Source organism: Dunckerocampus dactyliophorus, chromosome 16, assembly GCF_027744805.1.
Source record: "Dunckerocampus dactyliophorus isolate RoL2022-P2 chromosome 16, RoL_Ddac_1.1, whole genome shotgun sequence".
Lineage (NCBI taxonomy): Eukaryota > Metazoa > Chordata > Actinopteri > Syngnathiformes > Syngnathidae > Dunckerocampus > Dunckerocampus dactyliophorus.
The window spans coordinates 517,066-538,204 of record NC_072834.1 but is presented as its reverse complement, the minus strand read 5'-3'; the positions used below and the strand labels follow the sequence as shown (position 1 = coordinate 538,204).

Here is a 21,139-nt window from a genome sequence, read left to right as displayed (position 1 = left end):
GCAGCGCGCAGGTTGCCAGTTGTGAATAGCGAAAACCCGCAGTCAGCGGCAATAAATATAATCGCTGGGATTCTGGACTCTTCCAGAAGGCGCTAGAAACGCCTAAACGCGTTATGCAGCTTGACAAAACTGTATGCCAAGATCAAGCACTCAAGTGTGAAGGAAGTAACAGTGTGTTTCTGTTTAACTAGTAAAATGGTTAAAATTATGGATCGAGGTATGGCAACGTACTGTCAGACCATGACTAAAGAACAGGATATTGACGCAGTTTGAAAAATGAAGACTATGATTACATACCTCATTGAATCGCGAGCAGGAAGCACCACACTATATGCAAACCTGTTCATTTCGAACGGCGTCCACGAGTGATGGCATACTTTTATCTATATTTATATGTCTTCTAATATTTTAAACGATTTGCATGATCTTCAGCGAGCCGAAAACAAAACATAGGTAGCGTACAATAATTGTATATCAGTACAGCAGCACGGGTATACGGAGTTCATTTAAAGTACACTTAATTTTCAATAAAAACGTGAATTTAAATTGTATAGAACTTCGGATTTTATGGCTTGACAGTGAAGGCACCATGAGTCAGTCACGACTGCAGATACTTTTGGCGCCGGGTGACTACTGGATTATTTTTCGCTAAATTCTCTCGTTTAATTCTTACCTAGTGTAAAAATCGAAAACAGAAGTTTATCTTCCAACTATATTTTCACACAAGGGTGCTTTAACGTAGCCTTTGAACGTTAGCCCCTTGAGAATTCTGTTTAATGCAAATTGTCAAACTGCTAACTAGCAATGCTACTTGTTGTTAGCCTGTCAAATCAATAGCATAACTACCAGGCCTATTTTTTACATTTTCCTTAGCCACAGTTATTCAGTTAATTTAACTATGATGAGAAGGAATGAAAATCAGCCAAGCAGACCAACATCAGGTTTGTAGAGCAAGTTAATGGACAAACAGTGATTAATGTAGTCATTCAAATGTAATCAGAGAAGTACAGTATATATTATCGCCGTAGATTGTGCAAGTATACCCACTGTTAATGCATAGATTTGCCTGGGCAAGAGTATTATTGAAAATTCTTCTAATGTTCTGTGTCCATCAGGCTGCGTCTCGGTGCCGCTCTTCAATCAGAAGAAAAGGAATCGAATTCCCTTGACGTCGACTCCCTCTGAGAATAAATTCTTTTCTCACACCGAGTTCATGCCAAGTACCATCTCAGCAACCCATGGTGCTTCAGGTGAAGTAGTCTTCCAGGCTTGTTTAACCTTTACTGCAGTAGTGTGAGTATTTCCATTGACTGAAATGAATGCACCATGAATTAAGAGAGTACCCTTAAGCTCAAGAGCCTCTTAAAACTCAGCAATGCGACTTATAGAGGGTATAAAACTAAACTAAATAGAATTTGGCTTAAATAGGACAGTCATTAGCAACTGCAGAGCGTTATGCCATACTATTTTTTTCAGGTGCTTACCAGGCCTCGAGTTCCTCTTCAGATTCTCATCCAAGTCAGCAATGGAACAAACAGGACAAGCCGCCCCCACAACATGGCAGTTATAGACCTGCCCCAACAATGAGATCCTACACGCCTATAGTGCATCCGTACAAATTTGGACAAAGCAGGTGAGTTGTCGTTACACTGCTCCGACCTGAAAAAGCAAAAGGAAAATGAACCAATAATCTGAAACGAGAATGAAACCTGCTTGCCAAGAGCAATAGCAAACCACAAAAAATGTCAAGATAAACACAAATGTGATCTTTCAGCAACCCGGTGAAACAGGATGATTCCAGGTCCGTTGTCACGTCCAGACAGACCCAATATCAAACCTCCACCGTTAGTCAGCAGAGACCTCATTTTGGGTTCTCTCAGACGAGCCAGCAGTCTGCTCACACACAGTTCAGACCTCTGCCTCCCCCTGTCCAGCCACCCAGCGCGTTAGCTGCTCAGACAAAACAGTTGCCAAACAAATGGAATTTTACAAACAGTTTTGGACCACAGAATTCCATCTTTGTGGGAAAAAAGAAGTCAAACAAACCCCAGACTCGAACTCCAAAGGTATTACATGTTCCCAAGTCATATTTTTGTGTGTATGCAGTCATTGTATCTTCATTTTTCTTTTCTCCAGGGTGAGAATAATCCAAAAGAAACACCTTTTGATAACTCACTCCGGATCTTGACAGCAGTAATTGATGGCATGAGACACTGGAGTCAGTTTAAAGACAAAGTGCCGCACTTTTTTGAGATATTTGGTTAGTGACTCACTGCTGTCTCTACTGTCAACTTCATGAACACATTTAACATGATAGCGTGTGCTCCTCTCAGCTACTCTCGACTCTGCTGTCACCCTCGGTCGCCATGGATCTAAAAACTTCCTCTTGAGAGATGGCAAGGAGGTTGTGCAGTGTATCTTCTATGAAAATGTGAGTTGGGTAAAGACATCAAATAGCACAGAGTCGTGTAGAAGTGATTATTATTTATATCCCACTGGGATACATTGGTTTTATAGTCACTGGTCTGCCTCATGTCAGAAACAATTAAACCTCTGATTAATACTGCCAGTGTTCTTCTTCAGACCACAAACTAGTTTAGACTGAATGGACAGCACCTCTACTGGTGGCAGCCAAGTAGTATGCTTATTTTTGCCTCCATTTCTATGAAGACACCATTATAAAAACTATCTACACACACAAATATAACGATCTCTAATGCACTGGTCACAGTTTTAGTTTATTTTGCTTACAGTAGTGGAGCGCCACTGCAAAAAAAAACCCAAAAAACAAATCCAAATAGTCCACAATTTATGACAGTTGTCAGCAAAGAGTAAAATAACAATCCAAACTTCCCCACTAGGCAGAGTACTACTATGGTTGTGCTTCTATCCAGTTTTCTATGGCAGTGTCTCCCAACCCCCTTTTTTGAGCACAGGCACATATTTTACACTAGAAAAATCTCACGGCACACCACCAAACGAAAAGTATACACACAATTTAATTACAGTATGTACCTTCTGCTATCTAGTGGAAGAACATTTAATTGTTCTGTCTGTCACTAGACGTCGCTGGTGTAGATAAGTGAACAAAGAAACATTATTTCTAGTTAGGCCATATTTTTCAGACTATAAGTCACACTTTTTTCATAGTTTGGCTGGTCCTTAAATATCAATACATTGGTCTGCCTTTAAATTAAAGTGGTGTGGTGGTTGGTGTTTTGGCGAAACCTCGTGGCTGCAATAATTTCTTGAATTGAGCTTGTGACGCCAGTAGCCACACAATTTTAATGACACAGAGCACACCAAATGCTTTTTTAGTACGGAATCTTTTCTAATACGCTTCCGTCTTGCTGTGTCTGTCAGTAATGTGCAACTATAATTACATGATACCTGTGCGTGGTATTTTAGACAGCAGTATTGTTTAATTTGGACACTAATTCTGTCTGTCCTGGAGATTGTAGCTGCTGTGTCAGCCACTGACTAACTAAATACAAACAAATGATTTTCAGTCTATTTTCATTCGTGAACACAAAATATGAAGTTTTGGTTAAAATACAGTTTTACTACACACTGGGGTGCATCCAGGTGTAATGTCATGTATTAAAAGTGTGTTTTTTGACAACATTGTGACGTTTATTAATGTTTTTATTGTATCCATAAGTTACGACCCAGGGGAACATAACATATTTAATGAGGACACAGGAGGCCTGAAAATCAAGTCACCCTAGTTTACTAATGAATAAACCAAAGCAAAGTTCCTGATATGCCGACTCAAACAAACAAAAGAACAGTGAGGTGAACAGGCAAACCCCGTACAGGGCTGTCGTCCCGTCACCTCACCGCCATCCCCAAACGAGGAAAGACACAACTAAAACCCCAAACAAAACAAACCCCAAGACAGGACAGCCGGGCGCACCGGGACAAACAAGAAACTAGAAGCTAACGAGAAAAAAAACACAGGCTGCCGCTCAGAATCACGCCAGCAAGAAGTAGCTTAATGGCCCGGGAGCTTGACAAGGAGGTGGAGGTGAGCCTGCGGGAGCAGGGAGAGAGCAAAGCACACCCACACACATTTGCATGCTCTGGAGAGGGTGGGGGCCAATCAACTGCTTCCTGCAAAAAAAAGAGAAACGTAAAAAAAAACAACAGTGCTCAAAAATAAAACCATTTACTGAAAAAAAAACATATTTTCGCTTCTGTAGCTTTTCTTTCTCCCTCTGGCTTTGTCTTCGTGTGTGAATTGAATGTTGTTAGGCGCGGCACTGTGACACTACTTCAAAAAAAAAGAAAGCTCCCTCTGATGATAACTTGATCACATGATAGAGCATTAGGGCCACACTGAAAACAAGAATGAGATTTCGAGAAAAAAAGTTGTAAATTTACAAGAAAAAAAGGGGTAATGAGAGGGTGGGGTAATGAGAAGTGCCATGTTTTGCTGCCACGTTATAAATTCCTGAAGAGCTATGCTCACGATGACACGACTTTATTCTCATAAATTTCCGACTTTATTCTCGAAATCTCGGATTGTTTTTTTTAATGTGGCCCTAATATGCCGTCGTACGATCATAAGTACTGGTTAATGTGACATAGTCCAGTGTGACCTATATATGTTTATTTACATAGATTTATAGTTGTGAAAATGCCGTAACCGTTTTTGGAGCAATAAAGTGAAATTGGATCATTTTCTGTGTCGCACTAATGTGCCGCAGCACAGTGGTTGGGAATCACAGTTGTATGCGGTACATAAGAAAATCCAAAATATAGCCGGTGGAATACATTGTGGTCAGCCACGACTATGCATTTAATTTCTGTATGCTTTCAGCAACGTGACAAACAATTTCGCTCTCATTTGCACCGCAGGAGCAAGAACTACCTCGACTGATCCGTGGTCAAGTTCACCGCTGTGTGGGTAACTATGATCGTCGCCAAGATGTGCTGGTGTGTGTGTCGGTCAGGTCCGCCCAGCCCTCAGAGGTCAGGAACGGTCAAGAGGCCATCAAAGCTTGCGATGCTCACATGCGGAAACTCGTCAGATTGCTTTGCGAAGTCTGACTACTTCAATTGTTACAGCGTATAAGACATAGCATTGTTGACACAGAGTTCTAATTGCTATACAGTAACATATGCAACATTTAAAAGGCTTTTTTGGGTTCATAAAAGGTTCAGATTGATTTGCGGTGTCGTGGTGAAACAAAAACACAGTTGGAACTTGTATTGGGTTGTGCAGTTAATAAAAAAATAATTGGAACTGTAAACAGTCTTCCTTTTTAGAATGATTTATTATTACAAAGAAAATCACAGACCATCAATCAATGTTAAAAGAGGAATTCTGATAAAGCAACCACAATGAGGTAATCTCTCAATACAACTTTCAAAAACAGGCAGTTAGGACTGACATGATATATAAAGTACAGTCATTTTATGTACAGTCAAACGTCACGATGGAGGGGGAAAGAAAAAGCAAACAGTAGGTTTAATCTACCAAAAACACCAGTGCTGAGACTTCACACACAGTGGTTCAAACAAGAAAAAGGGCAAAAAGACCAGTCTGTCCCACAGTATGAGGTCCCACAGGTATGTCTTTCCCAAATTCCCAACCTTTTTTCAAATATGGCAGCCTTATACGGCAATCATTTGTTGGTGTCAAGGTATGGCAGCAATGGCAGAATCGAGAACTGGACGTTTCACCCTTAATCTAAAATGCTTCTTGGGTATTTATGTCTCGGGTGGGTGCGTACAATAGAGTTGTCGTTGCAACTCATTAGTGGGCACTCTTCCGGTGCAATGAGACAATCTTTGGGGGAGAGATGTCAGCACATGCAAGAAGAAACAAGAATAGTCCGGTTGCCATGATTCCACCTTTATGGATGACCACGACCGGGATGACTGAGAATCTACACAGACATGTTTTTTTGGAATATTGTCCATCATGCACAATCCCAATGTGAGTTCTAGATCAGTGGTCCCTAACCTTTTTATTATAGCACCTCTTGGCCAGGTTGGCTTGGCAAATGAACTGCCTTACTTGGATAAATAAAGGTTCAATAAAATAAAATAAATATACATCACTGTTTGATGTGTGTGGTAACAGGCAGTGTGCTAGTATGAATTAACTTGAGATTGTGCACCGAATAAATATGCACATTAGCACTCAGTAACGTCCTCAAACCTTACCTTTATGCATTCCCACAAAGTATCAGCTTTTGGGACCAAATATGAGGTGAAAGGAAAACGGGAAAAATGCATTGTAGTAATCTTATTTGTGCAGCGCAGGTGAACGTGAGCACATGCAAACAACTACGTTACGTTCAAGGACCGTCAAACAAAGTGGGATGGGTAACTGCTGAATTCCAATTACGTGCATTCTCAGTGAAAAATTAACCAGTACAGAAAAGGGAAAGACGTGTGTTCTTGGCTCACATAGGGATTGTGGATGCTGGGCAAAATTTTAAAAAAAAAGTGCCTCGTAACACAAATATGAACACACACTAAAAGTAAATGAGGTTTGATGAGCTGGCAGTGTGCAAGGACAGTTAAGTAGCACCTCAGTCTTGGACTGAGGTGCTGAGTATGGATGATGACATATTTGCTCAACTAGAACAAATGTTGAATTTGTAAAGCTCTTTCCTTCCATTTGCGACTGGTAATCAAATAGAACACTGGGTGGGTGCCCCGCAGTTTTGATTAGCTGGAAGGTCTCGTGTCGTAATGAAAGTGAAAAACACAGCATTTGTCTTGCTTCTCGTGGTTCCAAGGATTATAAAATGTTACTATGAGGTGCTTTATTTGTTTTCCAGAATTATTTTGCCATGTTCATGAAATCATACTGCATCAAGTATGGAAAGGACACAAAAAGAAACTTCACACGACAGGACTCTCTTTTTGTCTGCAGAAATGAAAAAATGGCTGAGACGGAAACCTGATCATTGTACTTAACACTCGTCTTTGTTACACTGAAAGGCACAAGTTGGTCACATCACGTTAAAATCTAGAGCAGTTCTTCTACCATTTACAAAGTTCTCATGCAATTTGACAAAATCCCTCCATCATCTCCCTGCCTTTTGCAATCGTATTTGTCCTGAAGTATTATTTGTTGTAGACGAGAAATTACTTCCATTTAACAAGCAATATACATACACAAATCATTTTGGACAACACCACTTATTGTTTTAACTGATGACCTTTGAAGAATCCAAGAAAAAGTAGCATCTTTGAAAGCCTCTTCTTCCGTTTTTTTTAGCCATTTTTTTTAGAATCCTTTCAGCTTTAAGTCTGTTAGTTCGTATTTACAGTTGAACCGCTTTGCTGAATAATTGATTGCGTCAGTGAAAAAACTGAAGTGGCCTCTTTGTGCACACAATTTCTAGTCTTTGTTCAACACAAGAGGGAAATACAAAACACACACACACACACACACACAAATGCTGCAATAAATCATCACATCAAAAGTCCTCCCATTTCTCCACAGCGTCTCCAGGAAAATGGTTAATTTATTAGTTGAAATGCAACATAATGGAAGTATTTTCACTTCAAACATGTACTGTTGGATGACGATGATCACAGGCTTCCCAGACAGCATCATCACTGAAAAATCCTGGTGTATTTCCATTCAATCTGGCTCAGAGAAAGTGTTACACCGGTAAAAATGTCAATACAAACTATAAGAGAGTGGGCAAAGGAGTGGGAGACAGCTGCTCCTTTGGTGCATATTTGGCAAAAAATGGCAAAAAGACAGTGAGCATCACTCCGACAATGGCCAACATGTATCCCCAGCCGATTTGGCACTCGCCAGCATTGTAGATGTCAGAGTCTCCGCAAAAAGATCTAACCAGCGAAGAGTTGAGCCCAAATGGGTAGACCAGCAGCCCCACAGCCATGATAAACACTGCAAAGGAGACACAGACAAGAATGCATTAAAAAGTGCACATTACAAGGTGGTGTGAGGATGGGTACACAATATGGAGAGCAAACGTGAACTGTATGTGATGACCGTCACAGCCACACAGGGGCAGTAGAGGTTTTACAATAAATGCTGCTAATCAAACTTGAGCTAAATGTCTAATAGCAGTTTCAGTCCATCCACTTGCAATGGTTTATGGTGGTGGTACTGTACATTATTCAGAATTAAACTGGCACCTAGACAAGGGGGGGAATATACATGATTCTCCTCACTTCAGAAGGCCGTAAAAGAAGAAAAACTCAAAACTCTACATCCTTTTCATGTGCCCTCCACAGGCAGCCAGAGAGCATTTGACTCCCAGCAAATTGAGTCATGTTTCATGGCCCAAAGCACCCAGTGGTTATCGACTGTGCTGCAAGCTATCATTGCAGCTCTTAGTCATCCTGAGTGCTGGTTCAATGTCAGGTGTCCTGGTGCTTAAAGCAATGTAGAGATGGGGGAGTGCTGGTTTAATGTATCCAGTGGCAGAGCTACGGGGTGGCCGGAGAGTGACCAGTGGTGCCTGTGGCCACCCTTGGTCACTCTTCGGCCACCCCCACAGCTGGGGGACAATTTTGACAAACGCGGCTCCGTGGTGCAGAACATTAGTTCAGCATGACCGCCATTTCCACTTGGACACGTTTCACTGCAGCACACAACTTTCCGTGTGGAGGACCTGTCAATAAAAGCGCGTCTTGGATGAACTGCATGTAAACCAAGGAGTCTAGAGTTAAAACAGGAGTGCCGTATTATGCCCTGTACGGGTTTGGCCGCCATGATGGTGAGCAGAATCCAGAAACTGCATTGAAAAAATGTCCCCGGCACACCGCTCATCTATGAATTGCTCTAATAGAAGCTCCAAAAGCAGTGGCAGGGCTGGTCACTGTCCGGCCACCCCACAATTCAACTTATTGTGAGTAATGGTCTCACCTTGGCCATCCCAATGAAATGTTTCTGTCTCTGCCACTGAATGTATCTGACTAGATTTTAAGGGGATAAACTTGCAGGGAACGTAGAACACTGCATGTGACAGCCTGTGTGGAACGAAAGTGCCTGTTGCTGTGGCATTCTCGAGAATCGACAGTAGGAGAAAAGCAGAAAAATGGAGAAGAGGCAGAGTGAAAGATGTGTGAATGGGTAATCTCTTCAGAGTGGTTTGCCGAGGCAGCTGTACTTGAATCTCTCATGTCTTAATGGCTAGCCTTCCCAGCTCTCAGAATAAAGTAAAAAGAAGCTGGAGCTTAATGGCACTTTTGGACAATTTTAAATAGACCTTTGTGACGCAGAAGCTTGGTTTTGAAGCTTAGGGTCACGTGTGCATAGAGAAATGTCATACTGCCGTCCTTCTATAGAGAGGAAAAGCCAGCACTATTTACAGAAATACCTAAACAGCAGTGCCAGCGCTAGAGTCAGCAACAAGTCAAATGCAATAAAGATATTAATGGGCTCTGCTGAATGAATGACTGAAATAATTTGACTGCCAAGATGGAGGATTTATATATCCAAAAACCTTTCCAAACTGGACTTTCGGGCAGGATCGGAAAACAACATTTTTAATGAAAGTGAATTATACTTTTCTTTTTCTTCTTATCCTCTTAACTAGCAACCTTTATTAACATACATAATATATACTAATATATCATAATATTACAAAAAAAGTACAAAAGATGAAGAAATAAATTGAAATATTAAAAAAACAAACAGCAGCAGCAAAAATGGGAAAACAAGAGCAGAGTGAAGTTGATCCTAATAATAGTCTCTTTCACCTAGATGCAGTTTATGTCTTGTTACAGTACATAATAACATAGCATATTTACAAAATATCAAAGCGGTCAATGCTTCCTTTCATTTTTCACGACGTGGGCCTCGCTGGGAAAAGTTTGGATACCCCCGGAGTAAAGGTAAGGAGTGTTCATTTTTTTTAAATTGCTGTTTCATTTCAGTTTGAATGATTGAATGACTTTCGCCCCTGGATGTGAACTTCACATGACGGACCAAAAGTCTTTGCGCTGTATGTATCATAGCTATGCTAATAAACTTTAGCTGCTTTTAGTTTCATAAGAGGGACCTAAGCTGCTGTGTGTCGTAGGTTCCGGTGCTCCTGATGGGAGAACAGGAAGCTAGCGCTATGGCTTGAGAGTTTTACTCCAGCAATGCAGTCCTTCAAGGCCTTTGATAAACAATAGATGAGGTGAAATATAAATTGTGACAAATCTAGAAATATTCAGCTGTGCCAGCTGTCACTTTCTCATTCAGCCTGCAAGGCCTTTGTGTATGATAATAAAGAATGACTTTGTTGGTTCTTCATTTTCATGAAAAGGTTTTTGTCTATGACTACTTGAAAGAATCACAATTTCAATCCAAAAAAAAAAATCTATCTATATAACCTCACACTGCTACACAGTCCGCCAAGACAACTAAATTAACCTTGACTCTCTTTCTCAGTGGCGAAGCGAGAAATGGAAGGCAGAGCGATGGAGATTGAATGGGTTTGTGGCGCAGGAAGATGTGTGATAACTTGGCAACCATGCGTGACTCTCAATCAATTTTGTCACAGACCTCTGACACAGTAACTGGTTCTTACAAAGACCTCAACACACCCAGACGATGGAACGTTATACAACCTGAGGCCACCTACAGAAAGCTGTTACCTCTTAAGTCATCTCCTCCTATGACCTTATATTGCTTCATATCATTGTGTACAGTATATATTCCTTATATTACTCTTATCATGGCTCTTTTCATTAAACCGAGAGCCCTTGCATCCAATGTTGTTTGTCCCCTCTGACATATGTGTCACATTCCTGTCTAGACAACTACTATGCTGTGCTTTGCAAATGTTATACAGAGACTGTGTTGGAACAACAGCATATTGTACAATCTTTTCAAGGATCTGAGAGAAGACTAGCCGGCTAATTAACTAACATGCTGCCTTGGGTGTCCTCTTCAATAGGGAACATGCACTTTGAAGTGTTTTATAATAAGACAGCACTCAAGACACTCCAAAATAAGGCGGGGTGCACGTGTAACACTAACAGTTGGTGGGTGAAAATATGAGAAAAACAGACAATACAATAGATGCAGCCTTCATTAATAAGCCATGATGTGGGAAGGGGCTACCGGAGACTACATGGAGATGGTGGATCTTTGCCCAAGGCCCGAGCAAAGAGAGGACTCTGGAGAGCCACCGCCTTACCCTGACGCAGACTCACTGGGGCAAATCCGGTATATAACAATCTACCCTCAGCCCTCCACTGGAACAGGAGTATCACAACATTGGACCATCTTGTATGAGAGACCCCACCAGCCCGTAGGCAAGGCTGCTGCTGCGCCTTTTGGGTTTTCAAAGATGGCGCCCTCCGTGGCAGACGTCTCTGTGACACTCTCCCGTGTTTTTCTATTTTTTGCTATTTTATTGTTCATTTTGGACATTCAACACACTCACGCAGTACATTACAACGGAGAGACACTTTTGAACATGGGCAGGGTTCACCATGAACTTTCATTGAGCCTCTCAGACTTTGCCTTTCTTCTGCGCCGGGAGAATGCAGCAGCCTGCGGACCTGGTGAGCTGCTGATGGTGAAATGCAAACCTTTTTATTTACCTCGTGAGTTTAGCGCTGTGTATTTAACTGCTGTTTACATCCCACCACGAGCTAACACCGCTAACGCACTAGGCCTCCTGCATGACATCATTGATAAACACGAGACCAAACACCCAGACGCTGTATTCATTATATCTGGCGATTTCAACCACTGTAACCTCAGGACTGTCCTCCCCAAATATTACCAGCATGTGAGCTTTCCCACAAGGGAAAATAACATCCTGGACCAAGTCTACAGCAACATGAAAGGTGCTTTGAAGGCTGTTCCAAGACCCCACTTTGGAAAGGCCGACCACATCTCTATATTCCTTTATCCAACATACAGACAACTTCTTAAACAAGCTCCCCCTGTACGTACAGCAGTTAAAGTGTGGAATGAAGAAACTGATCAAGTACTTCAGGACTGCTTTGGCTGCACAAACTGGGATGTGTTTAAAACTGCAGCGGGGAGGGAAGATTGTACTGTTGATTTGGATGAATACGCTTCTGCTGTTACTGGCTACATTAGCACATGCATAGAGACTGTTACCACCACCAAGTATTACAGAAAATACCCTAACCAAAAACAGTGGATGAACTGTGATGTAAGGGCTAAGCTACGTGCTCGTTCGGCTGCATTTGTCATGGGCACCGCTGAGGACTACAAAAAGGCCAGATATGACCTGAGGAGGTCCATACGAGAGGCCAAAAGACAGTACAGACAGAAGCTGGAGGGCTACTATTCCACCTCAGACCCTCGGCGCATGTGGGCGGGGCTCCAGCACATCACAGACTATCGACAGCGGAGTAGCGTAGCCACGTCCAGCCAAACCACACTTCCAGATGAGCTGAATGAGTTCTATGCCCGCTTTGACACCCAAACTCCTGATGAGCAGAGAGGGTGGCTGGACTTGGGGAGCACACAGGACTCACCTCTCATGGTGACATCAGCTGATGTGCGCAGGGTTCTGAACAAAACAAACCCACGAAAAGCAGCAGGGCCAGACAACATCTCAGGACGTGCACTTCGGGTTTGCTCATCAGAGCTAGCTGATGTGCTTGCTGACATATTTAACCTGTCGCTTGCACAAGCATCTGTACCGACCTGCTTTAAGTCCACCACCATAGTGCTCGTACCCAAGAAGAGCAACGTGACCTGCTTGAATGACTATCGCCCTATAGCACTCACTCCTATTGTAATGAAGTGCTTTGAAAGAATAGTCATGACCCACATCAAAAAGAGCATCCCGGCGGCAACTGTGGACCCTCTACAGTTTGCGTATCGCCAGAACCGGTCCACGGATGATGCAGTCAACACTGCCATCCACACAGCCCTTTCTCACCTACAGGGCCAGGACACATATGTCAGAATGCTATTTAGACTATAGCTCTGCTTTTAATACAGTCTGCCCCCACAAACTCACAAATAAGCTCCTCACACTTGGCCTGTCACCCTCCCTCTGTAACTGGGTGTTTAACTTTCTCACAGGCAGACCCCAGTCAGTCAGAGTCCACAACCGCACATCCAGCTCAAGAATTGTGAGCACTGGGACCCCACAGGGGTGTGTGCTGAGTCCGCTCCTCGACATGCTCTTCACCTATGATTGCGTGGCCTCCCAGAACAACACCAGCATCATTAAATTTGCGGATGACACTACAGTCATCGGACTGATCACTGGTGGTGTTGAAACATCATACAGAAGAGAGGTGGCGGACCTCATAGCTTGGTGTCGTGATAACAATCTCCTTCTCAATACAGATAAGACTAAAGAGATGATCAAGGGAAAAGGAGCCGCATAGACCCCTGTTTATTGATGAGACTGAGGTGGAGAGGGTGAAAACCTTCAAGTTCCTTGGCACACACATCAGCGAGGACCTCACCTGGTCTCACAACACCCAACAAATTATGAAGAAGTCCCAAAGGAGACTGTACTTCCTGAGAAGACTGAGGAAATTTGGCATGTCCACCACAATCCTGAGTTGCTTCTACAGATGCACTATGGAAAGTGTCCTTACCGCCTCCATCACTGTTTGGTACGGTAACTGTACAACACGTGATAGGAAGGCACTCCAGCGGGTGATCAAGACCTCACAGAACATTGTTGGGGCAGCCCTCCCCTCACTGCAAGACATTTATAAAACTAGAGTCCTACGCAGAACACACAACCTCATCAAGGACAGCACACATCCACAACACTCATTATTCACACTCCTACCGTCAGGCAGACGCTACAGGAGTTTGAAGTCCAGGACCACAAGGCTGGCAAACAGCTTTTACCCACAGGCCATCAGGCTTCTCAACGAAGCACTCACACACGCCACACGCACACACTCATAGCACTTTATTTATTTATTTGTATTATTTATTTGTATTAATGTGTCTTCTGTTTTTGTTGCTTAATTTATTGGTATATATGTTTTTGTGTTTATGTTTCTTATGTTCTTATTTCTTGTGTTTTCTTTCTTTTCTTGGGAGAATGAACAGAATAAGATGTTCATTGCATAGTATAACTGCTGTTTTACCATGCACATGACAATAAAACTCTCTTGAATCTCTTGAATCTTGACCAAACCCTGCATATGCCCCGCCTTCATTGTAATGGCACTAGTGATAGGATGGCTGTTGTTCATATGGTGTAAACACCAGGGCTGCAACTAACAATTACTTTCTTAGTCCATTCATCTGAAGCTTGTTTCAATGAGTCAAGTGATCGGTTGGGCCCTCGATGGACCAAATCAATATGAACCAACCACACACGATTAGTGGTTGGGTCCGCAACATATCAGAAAAGAGGCAAAAATGTCCATTACTGTTTTCCAAAGTCAAAGCTGACGTGTGTGAACGTCTTGTTTTGCCTAAAACACAAAGATAAATCTGCTTTCATGGACGACTAAGAAAATTAAGAAATACAAGTATTCACATTTGAGAGGCTGAAATCAGAGCATATTCACATTAAAAAAAAAAAAAAAGATTCATCAAATACCAAAATGAATTGGATGAATTGTTCCAGCTGTAGTAAATACTGTAAAAAAGGTGGCTGAGGCTGGACTTGTGGTTGTTCCTGCACACTTGGCATCTCGTGTGTGGTTGTGTTCCAAGCAGAACATTACCTGCTGCTATTGTTCTCATCAAAGAATCATAATAATACACCCACGCAAGATTGATGCCTTGTGTAACCGCAAACCTGTTTGATGACACGGTACCTCAAAGCACATTATTATCATGTTGCGACATGCAAAAAATCCCCAAAACATTTATTCTCTCTGGCTGCCAGGAACAGTGGCTGTTGTCTCTCAGGAAAACAGTATTTACTGTGCATCAGTCACAAAGGCAATACTTGGAAACCAGGTAACAACATTTTCTGATGACCTCAGTAGGGACGGCGGGTAGGACTTTTTCATGTCTGATACTGATACCGATACTGCAACATTGCATATCAGCTGACACCAATACCAACCTTGTCATGGTAATGGTTTCATTTGCTTTGAACATGCATACATGTTACATTGGAATACATCACATCGTGCAAGTCACAGTTCCACATGCCCAAAAAGGAGTAGGAAGAAGCAAAGCTTACTTCATCCTACCGCAGGGGTGGGCAAACTTTTTGACTCGCGGGCCGCAAGGAGTTAACAAAATTGGCCGGGGGCCCAGACTATATATTTGACACATGCAGTCTATTTTCCGCTTATAATCCATAGCAATCCAGCTGGATTTATAGTGTCATACAATCTGTTATATGTATGTGCTTGTGTCCCTTTTTTCAGGAGCACTTTAAATATCAAACCATATCAAATAACAAAATTACATTTTACAGGTTTGTTTTTTACTGAATAAGACACCCGGAATGTTCATGAATAAAGGATGTGATATACAATATGAACTACTGTATGAATGCTAAAACATTGACTGTTAAAGAGCATGTGAACGTCCCTCCTTTTTACTTCCCAGACAGTGCAGTGGGTCGGTTAAGTTGTGTGACACAATTTGTTTACTTGTGTTTGCTTGGCACCGTGGGTGAGGTAGTTGTCTGGATCGCTGCACGTGAAAAGCTACTTCAACCATCAAAAGGTTGTCTCAGATTGATTCTGACTACTAGCAAGTCATGTTGCCAGCTTGTATGTTAAAGGTTTAATTACTTTGGAAGCAACTGGCGAGCCGGATTCAAATGCTTGGCGGGCCGCATGTGGCCCCCGGGCCGTTGTTTGCCCACCCCTGTCCTACCGCCCATACTTTTCACATCAATTACAATTCATTTCTACACTTCCTGCATTTTAAATGTACTCTTTGCCAATTCTAAATACATAGCAAAATGATAAGGCAGTATAACAGTGTGGTAAAATAGGAGTCGATAGTCATAATAAACAATATTATAATAATAATAACAACTGATGAAGGGGCTAATAGTTGACAGAACATAGTTAGTTGATAAGTGAGTACAGACAATGTTACCAGGAAAAATGAAGAGTTAGTAGTAAGTGCAAGAGTGGTTAGACATACTGTAGCATTGTGTGTACACAGTGGCTCTTCTTCCTTTTACTTTGTAAACATCAACTACTTGGACTGTTTCTTGCTGTAGTCATAGATTTGTGTGCATGTACTTTGCTTAACATAAAATAAAAAAACACCATGCTCACACTGTGCAACAAATATTCAAATAAAAATTGCTGACAACATGGCTCAAGCTGTGCAATAGGCTACTGCTGCTTTTCATTTACACTTTAAACGCACATAGCTTTTAATAAGGTTTTTTATACATCACCAGACCCCGCAGCACTTTTCAAAGATTCAAAATAAAACTGAAAAAAGTGAAACTTTGCGCAGAAGTTGAAATCAGAGTCGTAAAAAAAAATGAAAAATGATGAAATACTTCACAATAAAGATGGGAGATACTACATATTTTGGTATTGATCCAATACCAAGTCAATTCAGGATACTTTTTACTTGGACATTTTTCAATTTCATAGAATAATTTTGTAATTGTTGCCTTTAATTTGTTGATTGTGATTATAGCCACAATACATGACAAAGACTTTCGGCAAACAAAAAAAAAGGATTTGTATCAACACACTTTTTGTGAACAATTAACTATATTAGTGTCCAAGAACTTACTCCCTCAGTTTGTAAGCAATTTGTAAATATATAGAATACGCAGTGATGTGCAGTGAGGGTCATGGCTGGTGAGGCACTGACTTTTTTTTTATGTTAATACAAGTTGCTCATTAAGAGGATAAGAGAAGAAGAGAATCATCCTCTTTGGTTAAGGAAAATATTTCTAATTGTTTTCAAAGACTTCTTTGTCCCATTTATTTATTTATTTTATTAACTGAAAAAATAATTGTGGTCTTTCTTTTTATCTCTCTATGAAGTACATGCACTTTGTTGTAAAGGTCTGATCAGCTTCGATGTACTGTATAACCATCCATCTTGGCAGCCAAATGAACTCATTCGTTGAGCAGAGCATAATAATATCTTTAATACATGTGACTTGCTGCCTTCCAGCTGGTGCCACTGCTGTCAAAAAAAAAGCGCTGGCTTTTCCTCTCTATGGAAGGACAACCGTGACAAGCAACTTCCAGCTCATGAATGCCTCCACCCCTTCAGGATGAAGGCGAGTACACCCAGACTGTACGTCACTGCTGGTATCAATGATATCAATATTTGTCTACCTATACTTCACACTCAATGTGGGCGATACCTAAATGACATTGCAAAAAAAACAGCTGCAATGTTGACCATAATTTAAAGAAGTATAAATTAACGTATAAATAATAGCATATCTACTTGGAAATGTACAACGGCACCGTGTACGGATATGTCCTATTACTGTATATGTAAATAACATTTGAAGTGACACAGTCTAACTAAAGCAAACAATGGGATTGTTTTTGGTTATTGCTTCCCATGTAAATGCATGTATTGTTGTAAAATCCCATATAACATCTGGATTTGCCAGCAAAGCACTCATTTGTTAGTCACTGATGAAACATGCCGCAAATTACTGACAACAATTACTTAATTACATACATGAGCCTCAGGCTTTGCATTCGTCTTCCACCACAGCGTCTTCTTCACCACACCCTGCTCTTCCCTTTCTTTGTTCCATAGCTAGCAGCAACCATAAATAACACAGGTGACTTGATCTCCAGCTTTCTCCCCCTCGTAGATAATAATGTGAGATCCGGAAAGCTGATGTAAATTAGGTGCTGATTTACAGCAAAAGCCTGAGGCAGTCAACCAAATGTGACCCACATATGTAAATACACTCCATTGACAAATGACACATTCATTAATCAAAAGTCGGGTTAGAACATTCTGGAATTTTCCAAGTTGCACATTGTCAGTGGTAATTTATGTAAAGCGCATTTTCCATTACATGCACAGACTACTACTACTAATAGTAATAATGTTAATCTTGTACATAATTTGAGATTTGTCTCAGTCAAATCAGGTACAAGGGACAGTCATATATTCTCCTTTGTCACTCAGACATACGCAGTGCGCTTCATCGCATCATCAGTGCATGGCACAGTGCTTGAAATGAGGAAGGAAGGCGACAGATACAGAGTTGTTCATCATTCTGTGTGTGTTTTATGAAGAAATAAACCACACAATAAAAATGATTGAAGGGAAGGATGGAACGCCAGATCGACAGGTGGATTGGTCTGCAGTGATATAGACTCTTCATCCGTCTGTTGTGGTGAAGAGGGAACTGAGCCGAAAGTTCTCAATTGACCGATTGATGTCTGACCCTACCCTCACCTACGGTCATGAGCTTTGGGTACTGACCCAAAAGACAAATCACGGATGCCTCCAGGACAACTCCCTGAGGAGGTGATCAGGGCACGGCAGATCGAAAGGAGGCCTCAGGGAAGACCCAGGCCAGTTGAGAGACGTAGTCTACAGGCTACAGTTGGCATTCCCAACTGGCCTGGGAACGCCTCAGGATCTGCCGGGAGGAGCTCGACAAAGTAGCCAAGGAGAGAAAAGTCGGGGCTTCCCTGCTTAAGGCTGCTGTCCCCGTGACCCAACCTCAAATAAGCGGAAGAAGATGGATTGATGGATGGGTTAAAAGATTCCCTGACTAGAATCTGTCTGTAGTGTTCCAACTCCAAAAGAACCACCATCCATTTTTAGCAGAGACTGAGTCACCAATGCGTGGCTGCATTGTTTGGGCACTTGACAAATTTTCCACGCGCACTGTTTGGCTGTACGAAAACCGAGACATATTCGTGGCAATAATCCTATGAAAACTGGGGCATACAACAACCGAGGTTGCGCTGTAGTATATTTTGTTAAAACAGCCAGAACTGACGTTTGACTCGCCAATAAACAGTCTGAGGGTAATCCTTCACAACAAGTTAAATGTGAAAGATTACAGTCTAAACTGCATCATGTAAGCACTGTGTGTGTTTACAGATGTTACCGTGTGTGTTCCACATTGAGATCATAACAAAGGGCAGCGCTTCAGTGGAGTGTCTGCAGGAAATTGCCTTTTCACTGGCCTCACACACAGAGCATTTCCATATCTATCTAGAAGGAATGGAAACGGAGAGGGATCGTTTATGTGTCTACCGCAGCCACGCTGCACATATTTCTCCTAAATGTGCAGTATGACAACCTCGAGCAAGAAGTATTGCACTGGCAAGACATTGTAGTGACTGAGACGGAAGATGAACAACCTACATAGACAACAACCGCAACAATGGTCTCCAAAGTTCTGTATCTAAATGTACATCAGGTTCATCACCCTCAATGTTGGTTCAAGGTGAGGAGCAGCAGCATGGATGATCAAAGTTTGAAAGTTGTTAGGAGTTAAGCTATGCCAGTGGTGAATCTCCAGGTAGTCATCTGGGGCCTGCTGGAGCATGGGCACAAACAGGAGGGACGCCATCCTAATGTGCTGCTCTGTAGTCTGCACACAGCCGTGATAATTAAGCTCAGCGAGCCTCTGGGAAATTAGGCTAATGACAATTGCGCAAGTACCCACGTGTTCCATGAACGTTGGACTCAAGGTGGTCAAGTACACAGGCTTGTTTTTGGAAATAGTAAAGGCACAGAAGAAAATTCGAAGAGTTTTTAAGATTCACTCAAATACAAGTAACAAGATTGGCATAAGAGGCTAGCCCTGTTTCCTGCTTTCTTTCAGGAAAAATTGCTTACATTTTCTTTGACCTCAATACATATTAGCCTGACTAAGGCAATGCTTGAAATAAGACACTTCAATGATAACATCATTGTTGGAGGTGGGAGTGCGAGCACCATTATTATCTAGCACTGCCTTAATCCTCTTGGGCATGGTATTCACCAGAGGTGCGTGCACAGGCTGTTTCTGGAATCCTCTTCCAAGCCTCCGTAATGACATCACAGAGCTGGTGGATGTTAAAAAAAGACATGTGGTGCTTCTCCAACTGTCTTCCACTTGGGGATGCCCCATAGGGATTAAGTCTGGAGGAGACTATACTATACTGTACTTGGTCGCTCCATCACATTCACCTTCACCTTCAGCTTCCTCAGCAAAGCACTTGTCATTCTGTAAATGTTGGAAAACTGCCATGCTGCTCAGTTTCCCAAGGGAGGGGATCATGGAGGGGATCTCACAGTTGTTCGGACCGGCCTTTTTACAGGGCAAAAGTCCACCCAAATTCTCTAACAGCTGTGAAATGAGTTTAGGAGTCTCAAGGACAGTTTACAATTTAATTCAAACAGGTGTAGATACAAACAATTGCAATGCCAGCACTGGAGAGAGTGATTAGCTGCCAACGAAGGTTTAGTGAAGTCTGATCGATCCCTGAAGAGGAACTCTGTTCTACTGTCCTTGATGACTTCTGTCGGAGAAGTGGTGCGATGGGTGTAAACTTCCCTTTTTTAGTTGTTTGGATATTTGTTGAAAAACACTCCAGCCAGTCTTAGTTTGGATAGCTAATCGCTCCTCAGGCGGAGATGAAAAAGGTGGCATACTGTATGTAGAAACTAATAAAAACAACAAGTGAGTGTGTTATGTCTCTGTGTTAAATAAGCACAAATATACTTATTCAAAACAGTGGAAAATATTCCATTCCGAAGACAGTACATGTTGGAATTCACGTCTCCCCTCAATGAACACCAGCTCTCTGGTGCCGGCAACACTCATGCAGCCTATGACCATGACGCTATACCACCACTATGCTTGACTATAGGTGAGATACAATTATCTTGCTACTCCAGCCAACAAAACAGAGAGCAGTTCTGATCATTGAAGGCGAAGAGGAGAAAAATCCAAGTGTGTATTCACAACCAGTGGCAACTGATGATGGTGGACGAGGAAAAAAAGCAGTTGACCTTGAGCTCTGTACATGCAGTGAGGGTAAAAGAGAGGGATGGCTAAGGAGAAGGACGATGAGGAAATAAAATACAGAGTGATAGGAGAGATTAGCAGCGCAATAAAAGGGCTTCTGCTATCTTTAGAATGGGCAGGTCTGCCTGTGCTCTGGTCAATCTGAGCTCAGTAATTGGTCTGTTTATCACAGACAGTCACTCAGACGGCAGACCGGACGCACATACGGAGGATGACACGTGGTTCAGCAGAGACTGCATTTGGGCAAGCTGGTGTTTGGTTGGACACCAAACAATTGA

At 42.1% G+C, this 21,139-nt stretch overlaps 2 protein-coding genes across 4 annotated transcripts in view; one reads left to right on the top strand and one right to left on the bottom strand.

Annotated features, from left to right (window-relative positions):
- Positions 1–269: 269 nt before the first annotated feature.
- LOC129168622 (spermatogenesis-associated protein 22) lies at positions 270–6,183 on the top strand. 3 transcript variants are annotated; one of them, XM_054754072.1, is made up of 7 exons: positions 270–453; positions 1,116–1,250; positions 1,477–1,633; positions 1,775–2,066; positions 2,137–2,260; positions 2,334–2,431; positions 4,861–6,183. In XM_054754072.1, exons 2-7 carry the CDS (start codon positions 1,214–1,216, stop codon positions 5,050–5,052), a joined length of 900 nt encoding a protein of 299 aa, XP_054610047.1. In that variant the 5' UTR covers positions 270–453; positions 1,116–1,213; the 3' UTR covers positions 5,053–6,183. The 3 variants fall into 3 exon arrangements, with proteins under 3 accessions (XP_054610047.1, XP_054610045.1, XP_054610046.1); XM_054754070.1 differs by lacking the exon at positions 270–453 and adding an exon at positions 478–941 and having other exon boundaries at positions 4,861–6,181; XM_054754071.1 differs by lacking the exon at positions 270–453 and adding an exon at positions 562–626 and having other exon boundaries at positions 4,861–6,182.
- Positions 5,245–21,139, bottom strand: part of LOC129168623 (LHFPL tetraspan subfamily member 7 protein) — an 86,256-nt gene continuing 70,361 nt past the window's right edge. Inside the window, exon 3 of the mRNA XM_054754073.1 lies at positions 5,245–7,885. Within this exon, the coding sequence (XP_054610048.1) occupies positions 7,659–7,885 (227 nt within the window). The 3' untranslated portion in view covers positions 5,245–7,658. The remainder of the gene's footprint in view (positions 7,886–21,139) is intronic.